General features: G+C 32.3%; 2 protein-coding genes across 4 annotated transcripts; one reads left to right on the top strand and one right to left on the bottom strand.

Annotated features, from left to right (window-relative positions):
- Nucleotides 1-3,548: 3,548 nt before the first annotated feature.
- LOC119832494 lies at nucleotides 3,549-7,150 on the bottom strand. The gene is made up of 5 exons (XM_038356159.1): nucleotides 6,710-7,150; nucleotides 6,469-6,492; nucleotides 5,717-5,815; nucleotides 5,327-5,392; nucleotides 3,549-3,704 (listed from the first exon to the last, which is right to left on the bottom strand). The coding sequence occupies exons 1-5, from the start codon at nucleotides 6,965-6,967 to the stop codon at nucleotides 3,549-3,551; spliced, it is 603 nt and encodes a 200-aa protein (XP_038212087.1). The 5' UTR covers nucleotides 6,968-7,150.
- Nucleotides 7,151-8,633: 1,483 nt separating this feature from the next.
- Nucleotides 8,634-16,640, top strand: LOC119832376 (spermatogenesis-associated protein 20). 3 transcript variants are annotated; one of them, XM_038356046.1, is made up of 6 exons: nucleotides 8,634-8,781; nucleotides 11,813-13,438; nucleotides 13,721-13,929; nucleotides 14,126-14,346; nucleotides 14,925-15,045; nucleotides 15,478-16,640. In XM_038356046.1, exons 2-6 carry the CDS (start codon nucleotides 11,889-11,891, stop codon nucleotides 15,624-15,626), a joined length of 2,250 nt encoding a protein of 749 aa, XP_038211974.1. In that variant the 5' UTR covers nucleotides 8,634-8,781; nucleotides 11,813-11,888; the 3' UTR covers nucleotides 15,627-16,640. The 3 variants fall into 3 exon arrangements, with proteins under 3 accessions (XP_038211974.1, XP_038211973.1, XP_038211975.1); XM_038356045.1 differs by lacking the exon at nucleotides 8,634-8,781 and adding an exon at nucleotides 10,751-10,991; XM_038356047.1 differs by lacking the exon at nucleotides 8,634-8,781 and adding an exon at nucleotides 11,174-11,238.
- The last annotated feature ends 1,740 nt before the right edge of the window (nucleotides 16,641-18,380 follow it).

Below are 18,380 nucleotides of genomic sequence, written 5' to 3'. Positions count from 1 at the left end.
TCGGACGAACCACTATTTATGTTTCCTCACAGTCATTGTAAATATTTAGTCCTGAACGTGTCTGGCATCGCCCTTGTCTTATCTCTTTATCGACGTAAATGTTTCACGGATCGACCGTGCTCTCTTTACAGGATACAGGTTTGTAAATAGCGATTAGAAAATGGCATTCGAACCGGCACTTTTTAATGTTTCCTTACGCCGGTAAGTGTGTTTGTTTACATATAACAGTATACATTTACATTTGATCTACAGATACGGCAAGTTATTTTTGTTAATGGGAACAGAAGTCAATTTAAAAGCATTGAACTAGTCGCGTGCGCGTGGGCATTGACAGGTGATGTCGGTCGATTATCTTCTAATTTATACGCGCCGCTCAACTCCTTGTTTTCCCATATGATATTATTCAGCGCAAACCCGCTCGCTAAATATAGAACGGAATGCCATGGCGCGATATTGTCCACTTAACTCTTCGTTTTACTTATTGATGCATTCTCTTTTAAATATTCTAAATTTTAAATGTCATTCTATTTAGAGCAGGACGAATGCTGTCATAACTAGTGATGTCACCGTAACGAGACATCTTTTGTGGCCCGTTTTGGAAACTTTACGAGCGACACCTCCACAATAATTGCGAGTTCATTCACACAACAATGTAGTTACCTTGTATTTTAATTGAATTCGTCAAGTAAATTACTATCTAACGGACTTGTTTACCTTTGCTATGTCATATGTTGTGTTAGGAAGAATGGTATCTGTACAGCATTTCCATGTGAGAAGATGTGCGATGTACCCACACAGATAGATGTTAATAAGCAAAAGTTTATCAGCAAAACCGATTATGTGATGCTCACTGAAACATAGGCTACATAATATTTTGAATGGCATGAATAGGTCATTCGATAACCTTATATGTCTCAAGGTTAATGGACACAATAACATATTAGAATATAAGTTTGGATCTAATTATACAAATGGACTACCGAATATTTTTTATGTTAAAATTGACTGGTCCACTTTAAATTTATAGCACGTTAATTTTATTACGAAACGTGATCTATGCTCCTTTAGGAATTCACTGCCTGATATGAAATGTTATTTAATCTACAATAATAAAATTAATAAATATTTCATAGTATTGAACACATTCAAATAAATAAATATATTTCTAGATATTAAACATTGATTATGTGTGGAGCGATTGTTTATTTGTGTATAAATATGAATAGTTGTTAGTTTGAAATGATACTCAGTTAGAATAAAGTAATACTTACTCACATACCTAAATCTACAGAAACCTATATACATTTACAATTTATTTGGATATATACCGCTACATTATTTATCAAAATTGAACAGGTGCGTGAGAAAGCAGTACGCGTGAAATTAGTGTAAATTTGCCGCGGTGTGGTCTTATGAAAAAATGTTACGATTACATTAAAGCATCAACCCTTGCTTCACCTTTCGCTACGCTTACCGCCACCTCTCTTCGATCATTTGTCCCTGCGATACCCCCTGACTAGGCATGTATACGTGAATATAGCTTGGATGTGTTTAATACTTTTATCGTCAGCGGTTCACTACAATGTAACATTGAAAAACTTTCAACGTAGTGATTGAAAAGTATTCATAATATTTATATTTATTTCCACATTATCTCTTATTACTAAATACTGAAAAATGGTATCACTGTAACATACAATTCAATAAAACGTTCCAAATTTCCAGTAATTGATTCGGCCAAAGCTTTTAAGCTCAAACTGTTTTCCAAATTGCCGTAATATATAAAAGTGATGGTAAGTAAAGTGCGGTAAAACGTTTTGTGTCCGAGATGGAATCACGGCATCAATAACGAATCGAATTGGGCGACACAGCGAGGTACCTAGCGGGCGCCAAGATCGCAACGATACCGTCTCTAGAACAGTAATCGTCAATAAAATCTCAATTTAGATGGCAGCGATACCGTGTGAGTTACGGACGGACAGTCCGACAGAACACGAAAACCTACTCGACGGAGGAATGTGCCCTGCGACAGGACCTGCTAACGAATTAGGTACTTCAAATTGGGCGTTATATCAATTTTATTTTATAAGTTACGGTTTTTAAGATAAGACGACATTTTATACACCATTAGCTCCTAACTTACGAGAATTTTTTAGAGCATGCGTAATTTCTTTGGCACCTGCAATGATGGCTAATGACAACTCAGCGGAAGAGATACGCCTCTACCTATTAAGGAAACCTTGTCTTTAAATTTTTCCATTCTTAACAAAGATAAGGACATCGCAGAGGGCATTTAAAAATAAATTTGTCGAAAAAGATAAATGATGGATATAACTTTTATTATTTCAAATTAAATTAACGATCCGAGCCCAACGTTACCTTTTCTCACATTAGAGGTATCTTATCTGGAATGATTGCTTCCATTACCTTAGAGAACGGACACGTTGTTTTGTTAGTGAGGGAAGATAAAGAGATTAATGCGTAAAGCAATTAATTTTGATTGAGGTGTGTTTTATTAAGTAATTGTTTTTGTTCCCTATGTGAATTTGAAACGCAGCGTAAAGTTGTATCTTTCTAATATTACTCTTATTGTGTTAAACAACATTCGTATGTTTTATAAACAATGAATGAATAAGGCAAGTATTATGTAGTAAAGGTATAATGCTAAAGCTATGTTCAGTAAATGAAGGATTACTTCCTTGAATTTGAACATTTCATAGATCATGTTAAAAATAACGAGTAAATATATTTTTAAGCTAATTTTAACTTTAGTACTCCAATCTATATATTCATTTTTTTCTCTTTGACACAAATACTCTAAGTATATTATTATGATTATTTAAAGCGTTTGGCGTGTGGCTCGTTCCCACAGCGAGCTTTAATACATTTTCTGTGTACCAGTTAGCGCCCCATAAATTGATTAAGGGTCCGCGGCGTCTCTCAAAAGTTTTTTGTGCCACGAGACAGGTAAATACTTAGTTGCTTCCATTCCACACATATTTTCCACGCGCATATATATTTAAATAAATAATAGTTCCTCGCACTGCATATCGTAACAGCGTGAACTAATTTCCTGCCAGGAAATTACTTCCATGTCAAGCAGATACGATTTCCCTAAAAGCTTTCATTTCGTCATTGTATTGTCATTTATCATTTATTTATTGCCCTACATTAAGAACACGAAGAAAAAAAAAATCACATATCTATTGTGTGTAATGGAAAGGAATAACATATAACCTAAATATGCATTCCCATCAAATTACTTCAGATGTGTATTGATCTCTTCAACATACGAGAAGAACATGTTTTTCTTTCATCATGAACTTTATTCCGCCTTGTCCTATCACCGTGATAAGAGGAGATGTACCTTCATATCATAGTTAGAATAAAACAACTTTTTAACATTCAGTACCAAAAAAATTAAAACAAATTAACAAGCTCATATTTCTAGGTTCGATAATTTGAAGCGTAAAAATGTTGGTAACAAGATGAAGTGATCATGTTTGCATTACGAGTGTATATTTATGGGAATGAAGTCAGACGATAATTTAGTCCAGAAGTATAGTGAACAAAAAAAGCCTGGAGGTGACAATATAAATAACAATTTGGCCCACCCCATTCGAATGTGGTTCGCCCGGATTAGCATAAGAATGCCGCATCATGGACGCCCACGATCCAACACTGTCCCTCGTTGTCTCTTTATACTTCGAATTTAATTTTGATTTACGATTATCTACACAATTGTACGCGAAACATTTTTGAAGCCTCTGCGCTGTTAAAATCAACATTCGCTTGAGCCGATCTCGACGAGGAAGAAAAAAAACGTTATGAAATATTGAATACAAGCGTATGAATAATTCATGCAGCTGAAAATTAATATTGTGGTTTTCAACGCGATATTAAATTACTTAATCCAAATATTACTAATAATTGCTAATTTGCTTGTATTAGACAAATAAGTAATATCCATTTAAATCTATTATATACTGTATATAATATATAACAATATTTTATAATTAAAGTTCAACAAAAAATATACCCTTTCAAGAAATAACTTCATCTTAAAATTCTTAGGACAGCGAATAATTCATGGCACCACATTTGGTTGACTTAATTAAGTGCTTCTTAAGATTCTTCATGCAAATTTTCGTTTTCATATGCCTTTTTTATAATGAATTAGGGGATAACCTTTCGTTTGACATTAAAGTGATGTATTAGGTTTAATGAGATCGTATCGTTGTTTTAAATCTTTAAACCAAAGCACTAATGATTTAATCTTAATGTATTTTTTATTAAGATGTCTAATAACCGTATATTACAACGCGAATACAAATAAAACAGAAGAGTTTATTTTAAAAAATTGGCGCTTCTTGTGTTAGCTTATTCTTTTTTCTTCCATATACAATGTATAAAAATTAAGTAAAGAGCAGTATGTATATATTTATATCAAATCAAAAATAACAAAATGTGAAACAGTACGGAACAAAACAATAATAAACGGTCGTGCTCAATGTTAATACGCATTTAAGATAATATATTTAACCACACAAAAATAAATGTCCACCTAATAAATCGAATTGGACTTTATCGAGTTTCGAGGCGACAGACAGAAACGATAAGAATGTGGGTCCTTTCCGAAGTCAAGTTTATTTAGAAAACTTTTTCTTTTAGCAAAGATCCCGTGTGCTCTTACTACTTGTAATAGAACTTGTTTTTGTGGAGCTGGGTTTTATGACTTGGGTCCATTTCGAAACGGGGCTCTTTGAGTGTAATCGGTGTTGCATCTTAATTTAGTTGTGTTGTACTTTGGAAACGGGGAGCGCCACAGCGATATTACCTATATGTACATCAGGACTAAACGATACCGCCCCCCTATATATTTGATGATAAGGTTAAGATTAACTTACAACTTTCAAAGATAAGACTAGTAATCGGCCCGCTAATACCAATTGCAAAAATTAGTTTGAATTAAATTAAATTTTCAAAATAACCTGATTGTATTAAATTATAATAACAAAAAACCAACTACAAATGCATATATTGAATGATATACAAAATAGCATATTGAAGGAAATGTAGAATCGATGTTATAATTTACTTTCTTTATAATGTTTCATTATTTACACATATTAAATTAGTGTAATAGTATTGTTTAATATTATTTATTATTTTTATAAGTATTTGATATATATCAAATACTCAGTTTAAATAGCAAAAATTCGCATTTAAATTTTTTCGTATTTAAAATTTTGTACATGCAAAACAGTTCTTCCTGCAATCACTGAATAATTTTCTCTAAATATGACAAAAGTTCACTAAAACTTACCACATTAACAAACTCTTGAAATGTTATTGCGGGGCTGCTGGAACTTCGGGCTTTATCTAGAAGTATCTGAAGAAGATATTATTTTTGTTAATACTGTCCATTGTATCTACTAAGTCTATCTACAATAAATTATGATGTAATGGATGTGAGTATATCATCGATTAATTATTAATAGAAACGAAATGGAGGAAATATACATTATAAATAGATTTTTTTTTTATAATTAAGGTTCTAATCTAACTTTGTATCTAAGATAAATTTACAGTTGTACTTTTAAGTTCAGGAAAAATCTTAATCAATCAAAATTAATAAAATACAATATGACAATAGCATTACAATGAATATAAGGACTTAACAATTCGAAACGTAAACATTTCAATGCGAATTTACCTCACGCTTGTGATGAGGCACTTGTGCTATAAAATCGGGATGCTGAAGTGTTTGCAGGAAATCTGGCCAAGGAATCTCCCCAAAACCCTCAGGATCGAACTGCACAAGAAGATAATAAACAAAACATTAGTATAAAATTCACACCTCCAACATTCGACATGGTCACGTACAAAAACAAAATTGAGATTTCAACAGAGCATCCGTAACGTCATAATCACCCACCGTTCCGAGAGTTTGCATTATTATGTGTATAATATTGTTGTAATAATTTCGTCCATTTCCAAAAAGGAGATGACAAAAAAATATTAAGCGCCCTATCTGTGCAGTGGCATTATCTCAATGTTTTCTACGTGACGACACACCGTTTGATCTGCGGCGCTACCGACACACTTTTATCTGCTTATAAAACTTTTTTCTAACTTGCTCCTGTACATTTTAATCAACTCAACATAAGGATTTCTGGAAATTTGTTTCAATGTCGTAAAAGTCACTTTTGATGTATTCGTAGACAACATGTGCAAAGATTCTAAAGTAGTCGAATTGTATAAAACATAACTCATACCTTAATAATTTTACTGTGAAAAAGGTACTAAGATTGAATATTTATATAAATTAAATAAAATGAATTACTTGTAAGATATTTTTAATTGTGGATACAACTGCATTGCATACTTGTAGTAAGTATTATCACAATTTCTATTTCTTTTCTGTTTCTAGTAATGAGAATATAGGTAATATATATTTTAACTAACCTTATCAAAAAGAAGACGCCATTTCTGAAACAAGAAAACTTTGAATGTTTTATAAATAGTAAATTAATTGATCCAGACGGAAACAAGATACATTTATTATTCGTTGGTAATTGTCAATTAAACCCAGGAAAAATCAATACAATTTTTACGTATAAATTGTTTCATAATTATACAGTAGGTAATTAAGTATAGAAATATTGAATGAGTTGTAAGTCATTTTTTTAATAAAAAACAGGCTTACATCATGCATCAACTCCCGTCGTATTTCAGCTTCATCAAGCTCGCTTCCAAGATCGGTATGGTCAGTGTCGTACAAGTGTTCAGCAGCCCTGGACAGGGATCCCAAGGAGTCTCTCGCCGACGCCAGCGAGCCCGTGACGGTTGGCAGAACTCCAGCTTCGATACCAGACTCCATAGAAGTGTTAGTAGAAAGGACAGTGGCTGGTGGTGGACCGCGGATCTCATTCCCGCCGCCGCCACTGCCCACCCAAATAGACATCTTTGCAACACCATCCACACCACTATGCCGTTCCCTCTTAGCGTTACATTAGGCATTCATGTCAACAATTGTAAAAGGTGATTGGACAGAATAATGGGACTGATAAATTTGCTATGGACAGTTTCCAAATAATAAAGAAATATGGGAAGATCATAAGGCACGTGATTAATAATTAATCTAGTTGGCACCTGGAACAAAATGATTACTATCATGTTGTGTGGCTTTTTACTTGAAACGTGTTTTGAAAGATCATGATGTTATAAGTGCTAATAAAGCAGCTCGTTAATATTATAAAGTACTAGCTGCGCCCCGCGGTTTCACCCGCGTAAGGTCGTATCCTAGGTATCGTAGGGATATCGGGATAAAAAATTGCCTATATGTTATTCCAATTGTCCAGCTGACTATGTACAAAATTTCATTCTTACAAACTTTCGCATTTATTAGTAGGACAATCTATAAAATTTAATCCAATTGAGAAAATCATTGAAATCAATAAATATCAACTCCATTATACCATTTTATATCAATATTAATTTGAAAGAATATTAATTTAAATCAATATAATTTAATACAATTTCAACGAAATAGAAATTTATCAGACAATTACTATACTCATATGATTCTATTAATGAAGGTCTGAAATTCAATAATATTGTTTATTTTAACAACTTATATAGTGAGAATTTTTTTTACATATATATTTTTGAATAAATGATTAGTAGCTTCGAATATTTACTAATCAAACCATACGAGCACAAATATCCCCATCTGTGTTAAATTCAGATAAATAAAAGCATGTTTGGTCATAACTAAATAATCTAAAAAAATTTTTAGATAGAGATAAGCACATACTTCCCTTATTAAGATAAAAAGTATCGAGTTAGCTCGTGACGCGTGAATTAGAATAGAATCATATTTATTTCTTAAGTTAGGCATCAGTTCTTGATTTAAAACTAGCTATTACGCATTTTTCTTGAGGGGAAATCAGAAGGCACAGCTACCCGAAGGGCTTCAACCCTCAGCCCGTTTCCATGGCAACGTGTCGCAGTTTCATTCACGGCGATATGCACTTTAACACGTGCGAGTGATGAAAAACGCTACCGTAATCACTACTTGATAACAAAAGCTCATCTAATCGTCTTATATTTTTTGCTCATATTCGACGCCCTCTAAATAACATTAAAGTTTTAACTAAAATGCCAGCATAGTTGATTGCGGGTTTACAGATGATTAACCATTTTAATCGAAATTAGTCAAGGTGACCTAAATAGTTGAGACGTAGAAAATATTCATGTATAATTTTTGCGAAGCGTCAGTTATCATTAGACAGTAAATATTTGTTTAATATCATTGTTGTCTTCGGTATCTGTTTACATTACGACCGTAACCTATAACTTATTTAATTATAGTTCAAATCACTCACCCAGTTCTTAATCTATTACGTCACTATCATAAGGGGTAATTTACACAGTATTTCATTCCCGAAATTTTGTTACACGACATTTCGTGTCAAGAACTCATTAAACCTCGTGAACATGCAGTATACGTCAAAACACACTGTGTTCCAGTGAAAGTGAGGATGGCGTCCAGATCTTGGCGCATGCGTTGTCTTCTCAACGGGAGGGTGCATCGCAAATATTGCATTTTGTATCTCCTGTGAGGCCCTCTTCTCTCCCGGTTAATTTTTACCTTACATATAAAAACGGTGAGAATACAAAAGCTGCGATCAACGGAAGCTCAAAATGTAAAGATGTGGTTGAGTATATAAATAATGCACAAATGATGCCGTAAAAAGCAACAGGCTGCATCGAATTGTAAGTATTCTTTAGTATAGTCTGGGCTTCAATTCTTTTTTTTTGTTCTATTAGAATTTAAGTGTCATGATAAATTATATATTGAAAAAACTTATGCAAAATCGTTACATTTCAATTAACTTTATCTATATGAATATTTTGAGAAAAATGCTAACCCAGTCATTCAAAAATATTTAAAGATCTATCGGTACGAATTCCATCCATTAAGTATCAAAACTATTTATTTTTATATGAAAAATTATATAAATTATACGCACAACAAGGGGGGTATTGATTCTGTACACAGGATATTGGTATATCTATCAATATGGTTCTCATCGCTTTAAATTGATTATTATTACCTAGTACTTTAGTTATTTAGCTAGTATTTGTGAAATTCTGCAGGCTATAGGATAAAATTTGACAAAATCAAGTTATCACATTGTAATATGCAATTTCTATATTATTTATTTTTTCTCAACATGTTGTACGTATACCATAACATATTGAAAATCACAACAAAACTAAACATAACGAATACGAAATTTGTAAAATGGCATTCAAATACTAACTTTACCAAAGATTTAATTCTACGACTTTTACAGTTTTAAGTTATCTCTATACCATGTTACATCCATTCGAGTTCAGCCATTTATGAATCTCGAAATCTCGAAATGAAATCGAATGTAGAAATACATCGTGCTTACTACATACAGCATATTTGAAGTATCTATTTGGCTATTATCATTTTTCAATCACACTAATATAATAAATGTGGAGTTTGTTTGTTTGGATGTTTGTCCGTCAATCACGCTGAAACTACTGAACGGATTTCGATGAAATTTAGTATACAGGCAGTACCTGACTTGGGTGATAGGATACTTTTAATCCCAATTATCTCATATGCGCTTGGGATAAAACAGGGATCTTGATATCCGGGCGGATCCGGGAAGAGGGCCTAGTGGATTATATTATATTATTTAGTAACATTGAAATGTACTCTGTTGGAGTTGCTGCCCCGCACTTTTATCCCTTCATGTCGCGTTAATTTTCGCCATTCGCGTACAAATCAATAAGCTGTATATATGTACGTTTGTATGCAATTATAAAAATTGAAATAAAATAGTAATTAACTGTTTCCTTTTTACGTTTAATATTACAATTTTCTTAAATTTATATGCATAAAGGCGCCTGTTACTTTAGATGAGCATATCGCCATTTCGGCAACATGTGCATTTAATAGTATCAGGATTTAGACTTTAAAAACATGGTAATTAGTAAATAGAATTACTATAAAGGATATTATTAATGTCATATTGACGAACAATACAGTGTAACATTATTGACTTTTAATCAGTTACCATGAAATGTCAAAATATGCAGTGTGATGATTTAATTTGCGGTGGCTACGACAACTCAAGTCACGAAGGTATGACTTGGCGACTTGACTTATGGAAGGGAGTCTCCTGTAAAAAGCAAAGCATGCTATAGCAGCCAAACTATAACTTAACGTTCTGCTGTCACGAAGGAAATTTGAAAAATTTGTTAAAGTGGTGCAGTTAAAAGTAATAAGTATATTTTATTCTGTAGATACATCAATTCACTTTAAGCTTTTACTTACTACTATTTAACTTCTGCAATCAGTTTTATTGCAAAATTTAGCTATTTAATTTTGTGTATTTACATAGAACAAATAATGATAATCTGATGTATATTAAATAATATGACTAGAATACTAGTTAAAAATTGATACAATTGGTAATACGTTAAGAGAACGTTATATATAAAAGCTTAAATAAGGAAGGAAGAGAATAAGAATAAGTATTCCTTTAAGTTATATTTGGTTCCCTAATAAGTAAATAAAAATAATAGTCACATCGTATCAGAATATGTTTCAAAGTGGTTTATGTTTATAATTTTGCGTATAACGAAATTATTTTGACACTTGACACATGTTTGACGATTAATTGTCAATCTTTAAACGCAAAATCCATACCTATCAAAATATTATTCTTCATTCAAAATAGAAAACAAGTGCTTGATTAAATTTATGTGTTTATTAGTAAAATAGTTTATATCCAAATTATGCCAAATAGTCGCGCAGTTTTGTTGTTGCGACGGTTGTCCTCAAACGATGGTAAATTGAAGAATTTAAATTTAAATACAAATACTAAAGAAGTATTCACTACAAATCCTGTGTGTAACCAAAGGGATTTTTGTTGGAGCGTTAGGTAATATGAGACACTTCGTAGTTATGCATATAAAACCTATATACTTTTTAACTAATATACTTTCTGTATCTTATTTGTAGTCTAGATGTAATTAAAGACATGACTAATGCATTCTAAATATATGAAAATCAATATATATATAGTCGCGTATGTATGTATATATCACAGTGTTTGGTTTTGTTTACTAAATTATCATACTTTGACCTTGTTTGTAATATGTGAATATTAACACAGATTTATTGTCGAGGTAATAATCTAAAAATTTGCTGTATACAATAAAATAATAACAATTAAATTACTTTTTATTATACCTTTTTGTTTACAACTTAGCCATTATTGGATTTAAAAATATCTGATTATATGACAGAATATAATACATAGTCTGTGTTTTAAAATTTTTGTCAAATATGTGAAGGTATATAATTATAAAAAAATATATATTTATATTGGAATTGAATATTTTCTATTCTCAAAACCTTGTCCCTCTGGTTTTTTTATTATAAAAAATTTATTGCAATAAACAAGAATTTTATAAATGAGAAATTTTTGAAGAATAGAAAAGAAGACTAAAAATTAATCAAGAACTTGTCTATTTGGTGAGCCTCACATATAAAACTTGCTAAAGATGTTAATCTTTGATACTTTGCTTCTTGCAATTCTTACTTGAAAATACTTTCCTAAGATTGAGTAATGGTAGTTATCTAACATGGTTGTTATATAACTTATCTATGTGTTTCATTGTTTATGGACTAAATAATACATAAAAATATAAATCTGTGCATGAGAAAATAATAACATCTGGGAATTCTAAAATCTTTCAGGGCTTCTGCATTTTGCAACACTCAACAATCAAATTCACCTCAAAATATACGAAACATAAGTGAAAATATAATAAGAATGGCTGCTTCTAGTACAGATGGTGCTTCAGGTGAGAAACCAAAATTTACCAACAAATTAATTCATGAAAAGTCCCCATATCTTCTGCAGCATGCCCATAACCCCGTTAATTGGTACCCTTGGGGACAAGAGGCGATTGATAAAGCAAAAGAAGAGAAGAAGCTAATATTTCTTTCTGTCGGATATTCCACATGCCACTGGTGCCACGTAATGGAAAGAGAATCTTTTGAAAATGAAGAGATTGCAAACATTTTGAATGATAATTTCATTTGCATTAAGCTGGACCGTGAAGAAAGACCAGATATTGATCGAGTTTATATGATCTTTATAATGGCTACATCTGGATGTGGTGGATGGCCTATGAATTTGTTTCTCACATCTGATCTGAAACCTGTCCAAGGGGGGACTTACTATCCTCCCGAAGACAGATGGGGATTTAAAGGATTTAAAACAATTATTCAGGAAATTGCTGAGCATTGGAGAACCAATCCACAAAGGCTCTTATCCATTGGTGATAGAGTCATAGACCATATTGAAAAGGCATCAAAGCTAAGCAGAAACTCATCAGCAGTGCCTGGCGAAGTAACTTGGTTAAAATGTGTTGAGAAATATATGTCCATGTATGAACCAGACTTTGGAGGCTTTGGAACATCCCCTAAATTTCCTCAAGTACCTGCTTTCAATTTTCTCTTCCATTTTTATGCCAGAGACAAGAATGATTCCAAGGGAAAACAGTGTTTAGATATGGTTCTTCATTCATTAACCAAAATGGCTAAAGGTGGTATACATGACCATATTTCCAGTGGCTTTGCTCGCTATTCAACTGATGGTCATTGGCACTTGCCACATTTTGAAAAAATGTTGTATGATCAAGCACAATTGGTGAGCACTTACTCTGACGCATACTTGGCAACTAAAGATGAATACTTTGCAGATGTTGTTCACGATATTATTAAGTATGTCAATAGAGACTTGAGACACGAATATGGGGGCTATTATAGTGCCGAAGATGCTGATTCATATCCCTACTATGGAGCGCCAGAAAAATTTGAAGGAGCATTCTATGTGTGGGAATTCAAGGAATTAAAAAGTTTGTTGAATGATAAAAAAATTGGATCCCATTCTTATTTAGACATTTTCTGCGACTATTATAATGTTGACGAAAGTGGTAATATACCGATTGAATACTCACATAAGGGTGAACTGCAAAATAAAAATGTGTTCATAATTTATGGAACTGAAGAAGAAGCAATTGAAAAGTTTGGTCTCACAAAAGAACAATTTAAAGAAGTTATAAATGAATGTAAAGAAATATTATTCAAATACCAGCAAAGTAGACCAAGGCCACACTTGGATACAAAAATACTATGCTCATGGAATGGGTTAATGATTGCTGGCTTAGCACATGCTGGTCAGTGCTTAGAGGAAAAGAAATATGTAGAAGATGCTATAAACACTGCTAAGTTCATAAAAAAGTACTTGTATGACTCGGAGACGGGGACTCTTATACACTCTAGCTATAAAGCTGATGATGGAAGTATTGTTCATGGGTAGGTACCAAATTATTACTACAACCATCCTCTCTAGTAGTCCCATAATATATGAACTTTTTTTTATATTCCTTATTTCTATTACATAATAAAGATAAGAAGTATTGCCAGCTATTTATATAGATAAAATATGGATTATTAAAGGCAATCTCCATGGTTATTTTTTAGTACAAAAAGTTCAAAAGTTTTGCATAGTCTGTGTCAATATAATGAATTATTGCGTAGAGGTTTCACTAATCTCATTTCTTTAAATAACCATTAATTACACCATTATATTTTTAGAGATGAGCCGATAATGGGACTATTGGATGACTACGCATTTCTGATACGCGGCTTGATCGACTTACATGAAGCGTCTCTAGACCAGCAGTGGCTCCAGTGGGCCAGGGAGTTGCAGGCGAAACAGGATGAGCTGTTTTGGGATCATGACGTCGGTGGCTATTTCACATGCTGTGAGACAGATAAAACCGTTGTTGTTAGACTAAAAGAAGGTAATTTTTATTTTTGTTTAAAAAGTCTGTAGTTTATAGATAAACTTGTAAATTATTTCTTTCTAATTTGATTTTTTCAAACTGCTATACGTAATATAAATGAACGCACTCATAATATCAGATATAAACATGGTATTTATCATCCCAACTTTCATTATATTTCACATATATTGACAAGGCATAAAACAAATTTCAGACCAAGACTGTGCCGAGCCGGCCGGCAACAGCGTGGCCTGTCAGAACTTGCTGCGCCTCGCGGCTCACGCGGACAAAACTCCCGCGCCCGAAGGAGGGGATAAGGAGAGGGATATGGCCAAGAAGATATTGCAAGCGTTCGCTAAACGAATGCAAGATGCTCCCAATGCGTTGCCCGAAATGATTTCAGCGCTCATGTTGTACAATGATTCGCCGACTCAGGTATAAATAGAAGAATATGTCAATGCAAGAGAACTTGCAAATTATCTCGTTCCAATAACATGTTTAGCGTGTTTTTATTTTGCACAGACACTTTGCGACTCGTCATTACTTTCGATTTCATACAAGAGATAAAAATCAATTGATTTGATCACCAATGTTTAAATTTTTATTTTTAATTTTACAAAAGACATTGGTTATATTAGATACTTTTTAGTATTTGTTGTAAATTGTAATCGATTAATTGCTAAAACAACGTTGCTTGGAAGAAATTGCTATTGAGCAATAATGCCGCCCTTTGCACGACATTTCCTATTTCTTTTTTGTTATTTTTTTGGTTGCTGAGTGTGCAATAAAGGATATTTTATTCATTCATTCATACCTGTGATTTATTTTTGCATTTTTATTGTATATTACCTTTCTCAATGCTTTAACCTAATTTTACATACATTTCACATTACATTTCAGTTGCATTTATCAAAAAAAAAAAATCTTTCCAATTCTTCTTCTATATTTTGTTTGTCTGTTTATTTTCGGTTGGCCTTACGTTGTTTTTTCTCTTTCCTCTCTTAACACCATAGGTGTTGATATCAGGACGAAGCTCGGACCCTCGGACCCTGGAACTAGTGCGGGTGGTGAGGTCTCGGCTGCTGCCGGGCCGTGTGTTGGCCGTCACCGATCCGGCTAATGAATCGCCTGCAGGTACCTATGTTCATTAATTAATAAACGAACAGTTACTTTTTGGATTTTTACAGTTGAACATTAACATTCTTGGTGTAAGGATCTCAGAAAAAATGTTAAAATGCTATTCTAGCGAGGCACAAACATTTATACTCGTAGATAAATCTAACAGTGAACGTTAGATTTATCAATTTTCTCACAAGATGACCGCCATTTAAGTATGAGACTGGGGTAAGATATAAGTTACACATTTAAATATATGTAGTTTCATTATAAACATATATTTATCCTTGCTTGTATCCATGATGATTATTCGCCAAACAGACTACAATCAGAAGAAAATACGTAAATAATATACGTACTGTTATTTTAAATAGCCGTGATCGCATAATTACAAAATTTATATCATTAACCAATGCTCCAAAACAACACATTTTCATGAATTTCGTACAGTGCTCAGTCGCATACGTGCGGCGGGCGACGCCCCGGCGGCGTACGTGTGCCGCCGATACGCGTGCTCTCTCCCCGTCACCGATGTCAAACAACTCGAAGATCTGCTCGACGAACCAGTCAAGCGCGGCACAAACAATAATAACTATTAGCAATGTTCAAGAGCTTGACTGTGATTGGTCGAAAACGTAACGTAGTTGTCGCCATTTGTCAATTTAATAGTCCACAGCTTATAATAAAAAATGTTGCTATGTTCAATTGTTTTGAAGCGGGTTACATTTTAATACTCAAGTATATTTCATCGTGACGCGATTATAATCTAGTTGTAATGAGTAGATAAAAATATGTGAACTAACAGTATTTAATCATACACAATATACTCAATCGTAGCTGGTAACACTCAGTCATGTTTTAGCTTAGTGATTAAATGTTTGTAAAACGTTAAAATAAACCGTACCTTTGGCAGGTTACACCAATGAACTGGCTGGATACGACAATGCTATAATAAATGAAACATTGCAAGTTCACAATAGGGTTCTAAAACTATTTAGTTGAAAAAAAGTAATTTTTGCACAAATTAATCGGTACAAAGATGAAACCAGATAGATCACCACTTATCCATGTGAGAGTATTGTGGCAACAGCGTTCAATTTATAGTTGTATTGTCTTCTCCACCCAGGATACACAACTTGACTATGTATTACTTAAATTGACGATCTCTCGACGATATAATATTTGTAGTTGGTAATCAAAGTTAACTTGGCATAAATATATTGTTAAATCCGAAAGTTAAAAAACATAACATATAATGCAGTTAGCTAAGAATACTCATTAAATTAAACTTACTACTAATGAATAATTCCTGCATATTATTTTTAATCGTTTTAAAAATATGATATTTTGTTCGCTAAAAATCATTCGAAGAATCTGTTATACAATTTATTTAAGATTTAAGGTCACATAATCTATACCTATGTTGCAATATATTTATTATTTATTTGTCTATTGTGTAAAATATTGTTATATTTTTGGAGTTGTATAAAAAGTTGGCCACTAAAAGTGGAAAAGAAAGGTCTGATAATGTGATAGGACTGTAAATCTCGAATTTGGTATATTTTATGGTAGCTATATCATTTGTGATGAAAATTTTAATAAAGTGTGTAGTACCAAAAAAGCTTTTTCATTTCTGAACCACAGAATATATATTTATGTGAGGGAGACCGGGGTGCAAAGGTGGGATGAAAATATTCTTCCATTCAATCTAACACGATTTAACACTGATAATTTCGAATCAAATTCAGGGATAAAAAAAAACCATTAAATTATCAAATTAATTTATTTTCATGACTTTCTATACAGGTATCGTTTTTTTTAATATACATACACTGGGAACATTATCATGCTAAGTCTAACATCCATAAATACATTTATTTCATTATACTACCAATTGTTCCAAATATGTTGTATTACTATAAAAAGGTCATTGGGCATATTTGACACGGTTCATGAGAAACTGCGTACATAAACCGAACATGTTTTATATTATAGAACTTGGTCTGACACCATTGTGTAGTTTTCGCCAAGATCCAGATAGTGATTAACGCACCGAAGATATTGATTTTGATAGAGCAGAATAAAAATATGTTTGTGTTTTTACCTACGTATGTATAATCAATGACTATTGCTTAATGTCAATAACATCTCTAATAATATTCACACTATTGCTATGGAGATACGTCATACATTATATTTCTAAGTATTATTAACGCTCACACCTTTTTTTTTAAACTTTCTATAATCACAATGGAATAGCACCATTCCATTCTGTTCCAGGTATAATAATAATTAGTGCTTGTTGTATAGTAGAACTGTTCAATAAACCTCAATACTTTGTGTACGCCGTGGGTCAAATGCCTGAACGTAATGCCGAATGACCTTAACACTATCTTCTTCCTTCAAATTAACATGACTCATAATCTTTATAGTTTAATTATGTACTAAACAGTAGTCGTAAATAGTGGTTATTAATTCTTTTTAGGAATTTTTGGATTTTATAAAACATAATTGCTATAGAATTTTAGAAATTTTATAAGGAATAATGCACAAGTAATTATACCAGTATTAACCAGGAAACCTTACATTACATGTATTATTTGATACAATTAATATCCTAGGGTATGCATGGAAATGTATTTAAACGTACAATATATGATGGTTGATAATTAAAACCAATAGGATAATATTAAATAAATACACCAATGATTTATACCAATCATAACATTACACGAATACATTTTAATTTAATAAAATGACTATAATACCTGTATTGATAAATTGATTTCAAATTACATTGAATATCTAAATTTACAATTTTGTATACAATTTGATTACATTTTTACAGAAATATCCTTACACGAGACAATTCTTTTGAACGCGAATTACGTAATTATACTAATTAAATCTTATTAAATGCAGAGGTACTACTAATTAATAGTTTAATGTTTCCTTGCTTAAAAAAAAAGCATGTGGGTTATTATAGAATTTTGATATTATGCTGATGTTGGAATCAATTCTTTTAAGAAATTTAAATGTTACAATGTAATATAATATTTGAATTTCGTTTTACTGACACATTAACTACGTCATGTTCATCGAAAACTAATTAGTTTTAGTCTTTGATTATCATTGATTAGGACTGACGACATGATGTAAGTCATAAAGAATATTCAGCGCGTCACATTTTATATACCGTTATTATCAAAGTATGTATATATTTAACTATGTCTTATGATAAAGTATGACCCATTCATTGGGTTGAAAGTGCATTTTATTTGAAAAGAATGTTCTACTAATGAGGCAATGCTAAGTTGAATTAATATATGAAAACAATCAGCCAGTCTCAAAGC

This window comes from Zerene cesonia, chromosome 15, assembly GCF_012273895.1.
Source record: "Zerene cesonia ecotype Mississippi chromosome 15, Zerene_cesonia_1.1, whole genome shotgun sequence".
NCBI classification, from domain to species: Eukaryota; Metazoa; Arthropoda; class Insecta; order Lepidoptera; family Pieridae; genus Zerene; species Zerene cesonia.
The sequence above is the reverse complement of the archived record's forward strand: the minus strand, read 5'-3'. Positions and strand labels throughout refer to the sequence as shown.

Coding starts and splice junctions, on each gene's coding strand:
- LOC119832494 (XM_038356159.1), bottom strand. CDS start 6,967: ATGTCTATTTGGGTGGGCAGTGGCGGCGGCGGGAATGAGATCCGCGGT. Junction 5,393..5,716: donor TGCCTCATCACAAGCGTGAG/GTAAATTCGCAT, acceptor TATCTTCTTCAG/ATACTTCTAGATAAAGCCCG. Junction 3,705..5,326: donor TTCAAGAGTTTGTTAATGTG/GTAAGTTTTAGT, acceptor TTAAATTCGAAG/TATAAAGAGACAACGAGGGA.
- LOC119832376 (XM_038356045.1), top strand. CDS start 10,846: ATGCCAAATAGTCGCGCAGTTTTGTTGTTGCGACGGTTGTCCTCAAAC. Junction 13,439..13,720: donor GATGGAAGTATTGTTCATGG/GTAGGTACCAAA, acceptor TTATATTTTTAG/AGATGAGCCGATAATGGGAC. Junction 15,046..15,477: donor GGCTAATGAATCGCCTGCAG/GTACCTATGTTC, acceptor AATTTCGTACAG/TGCTCAGTCGCATACGTGCG.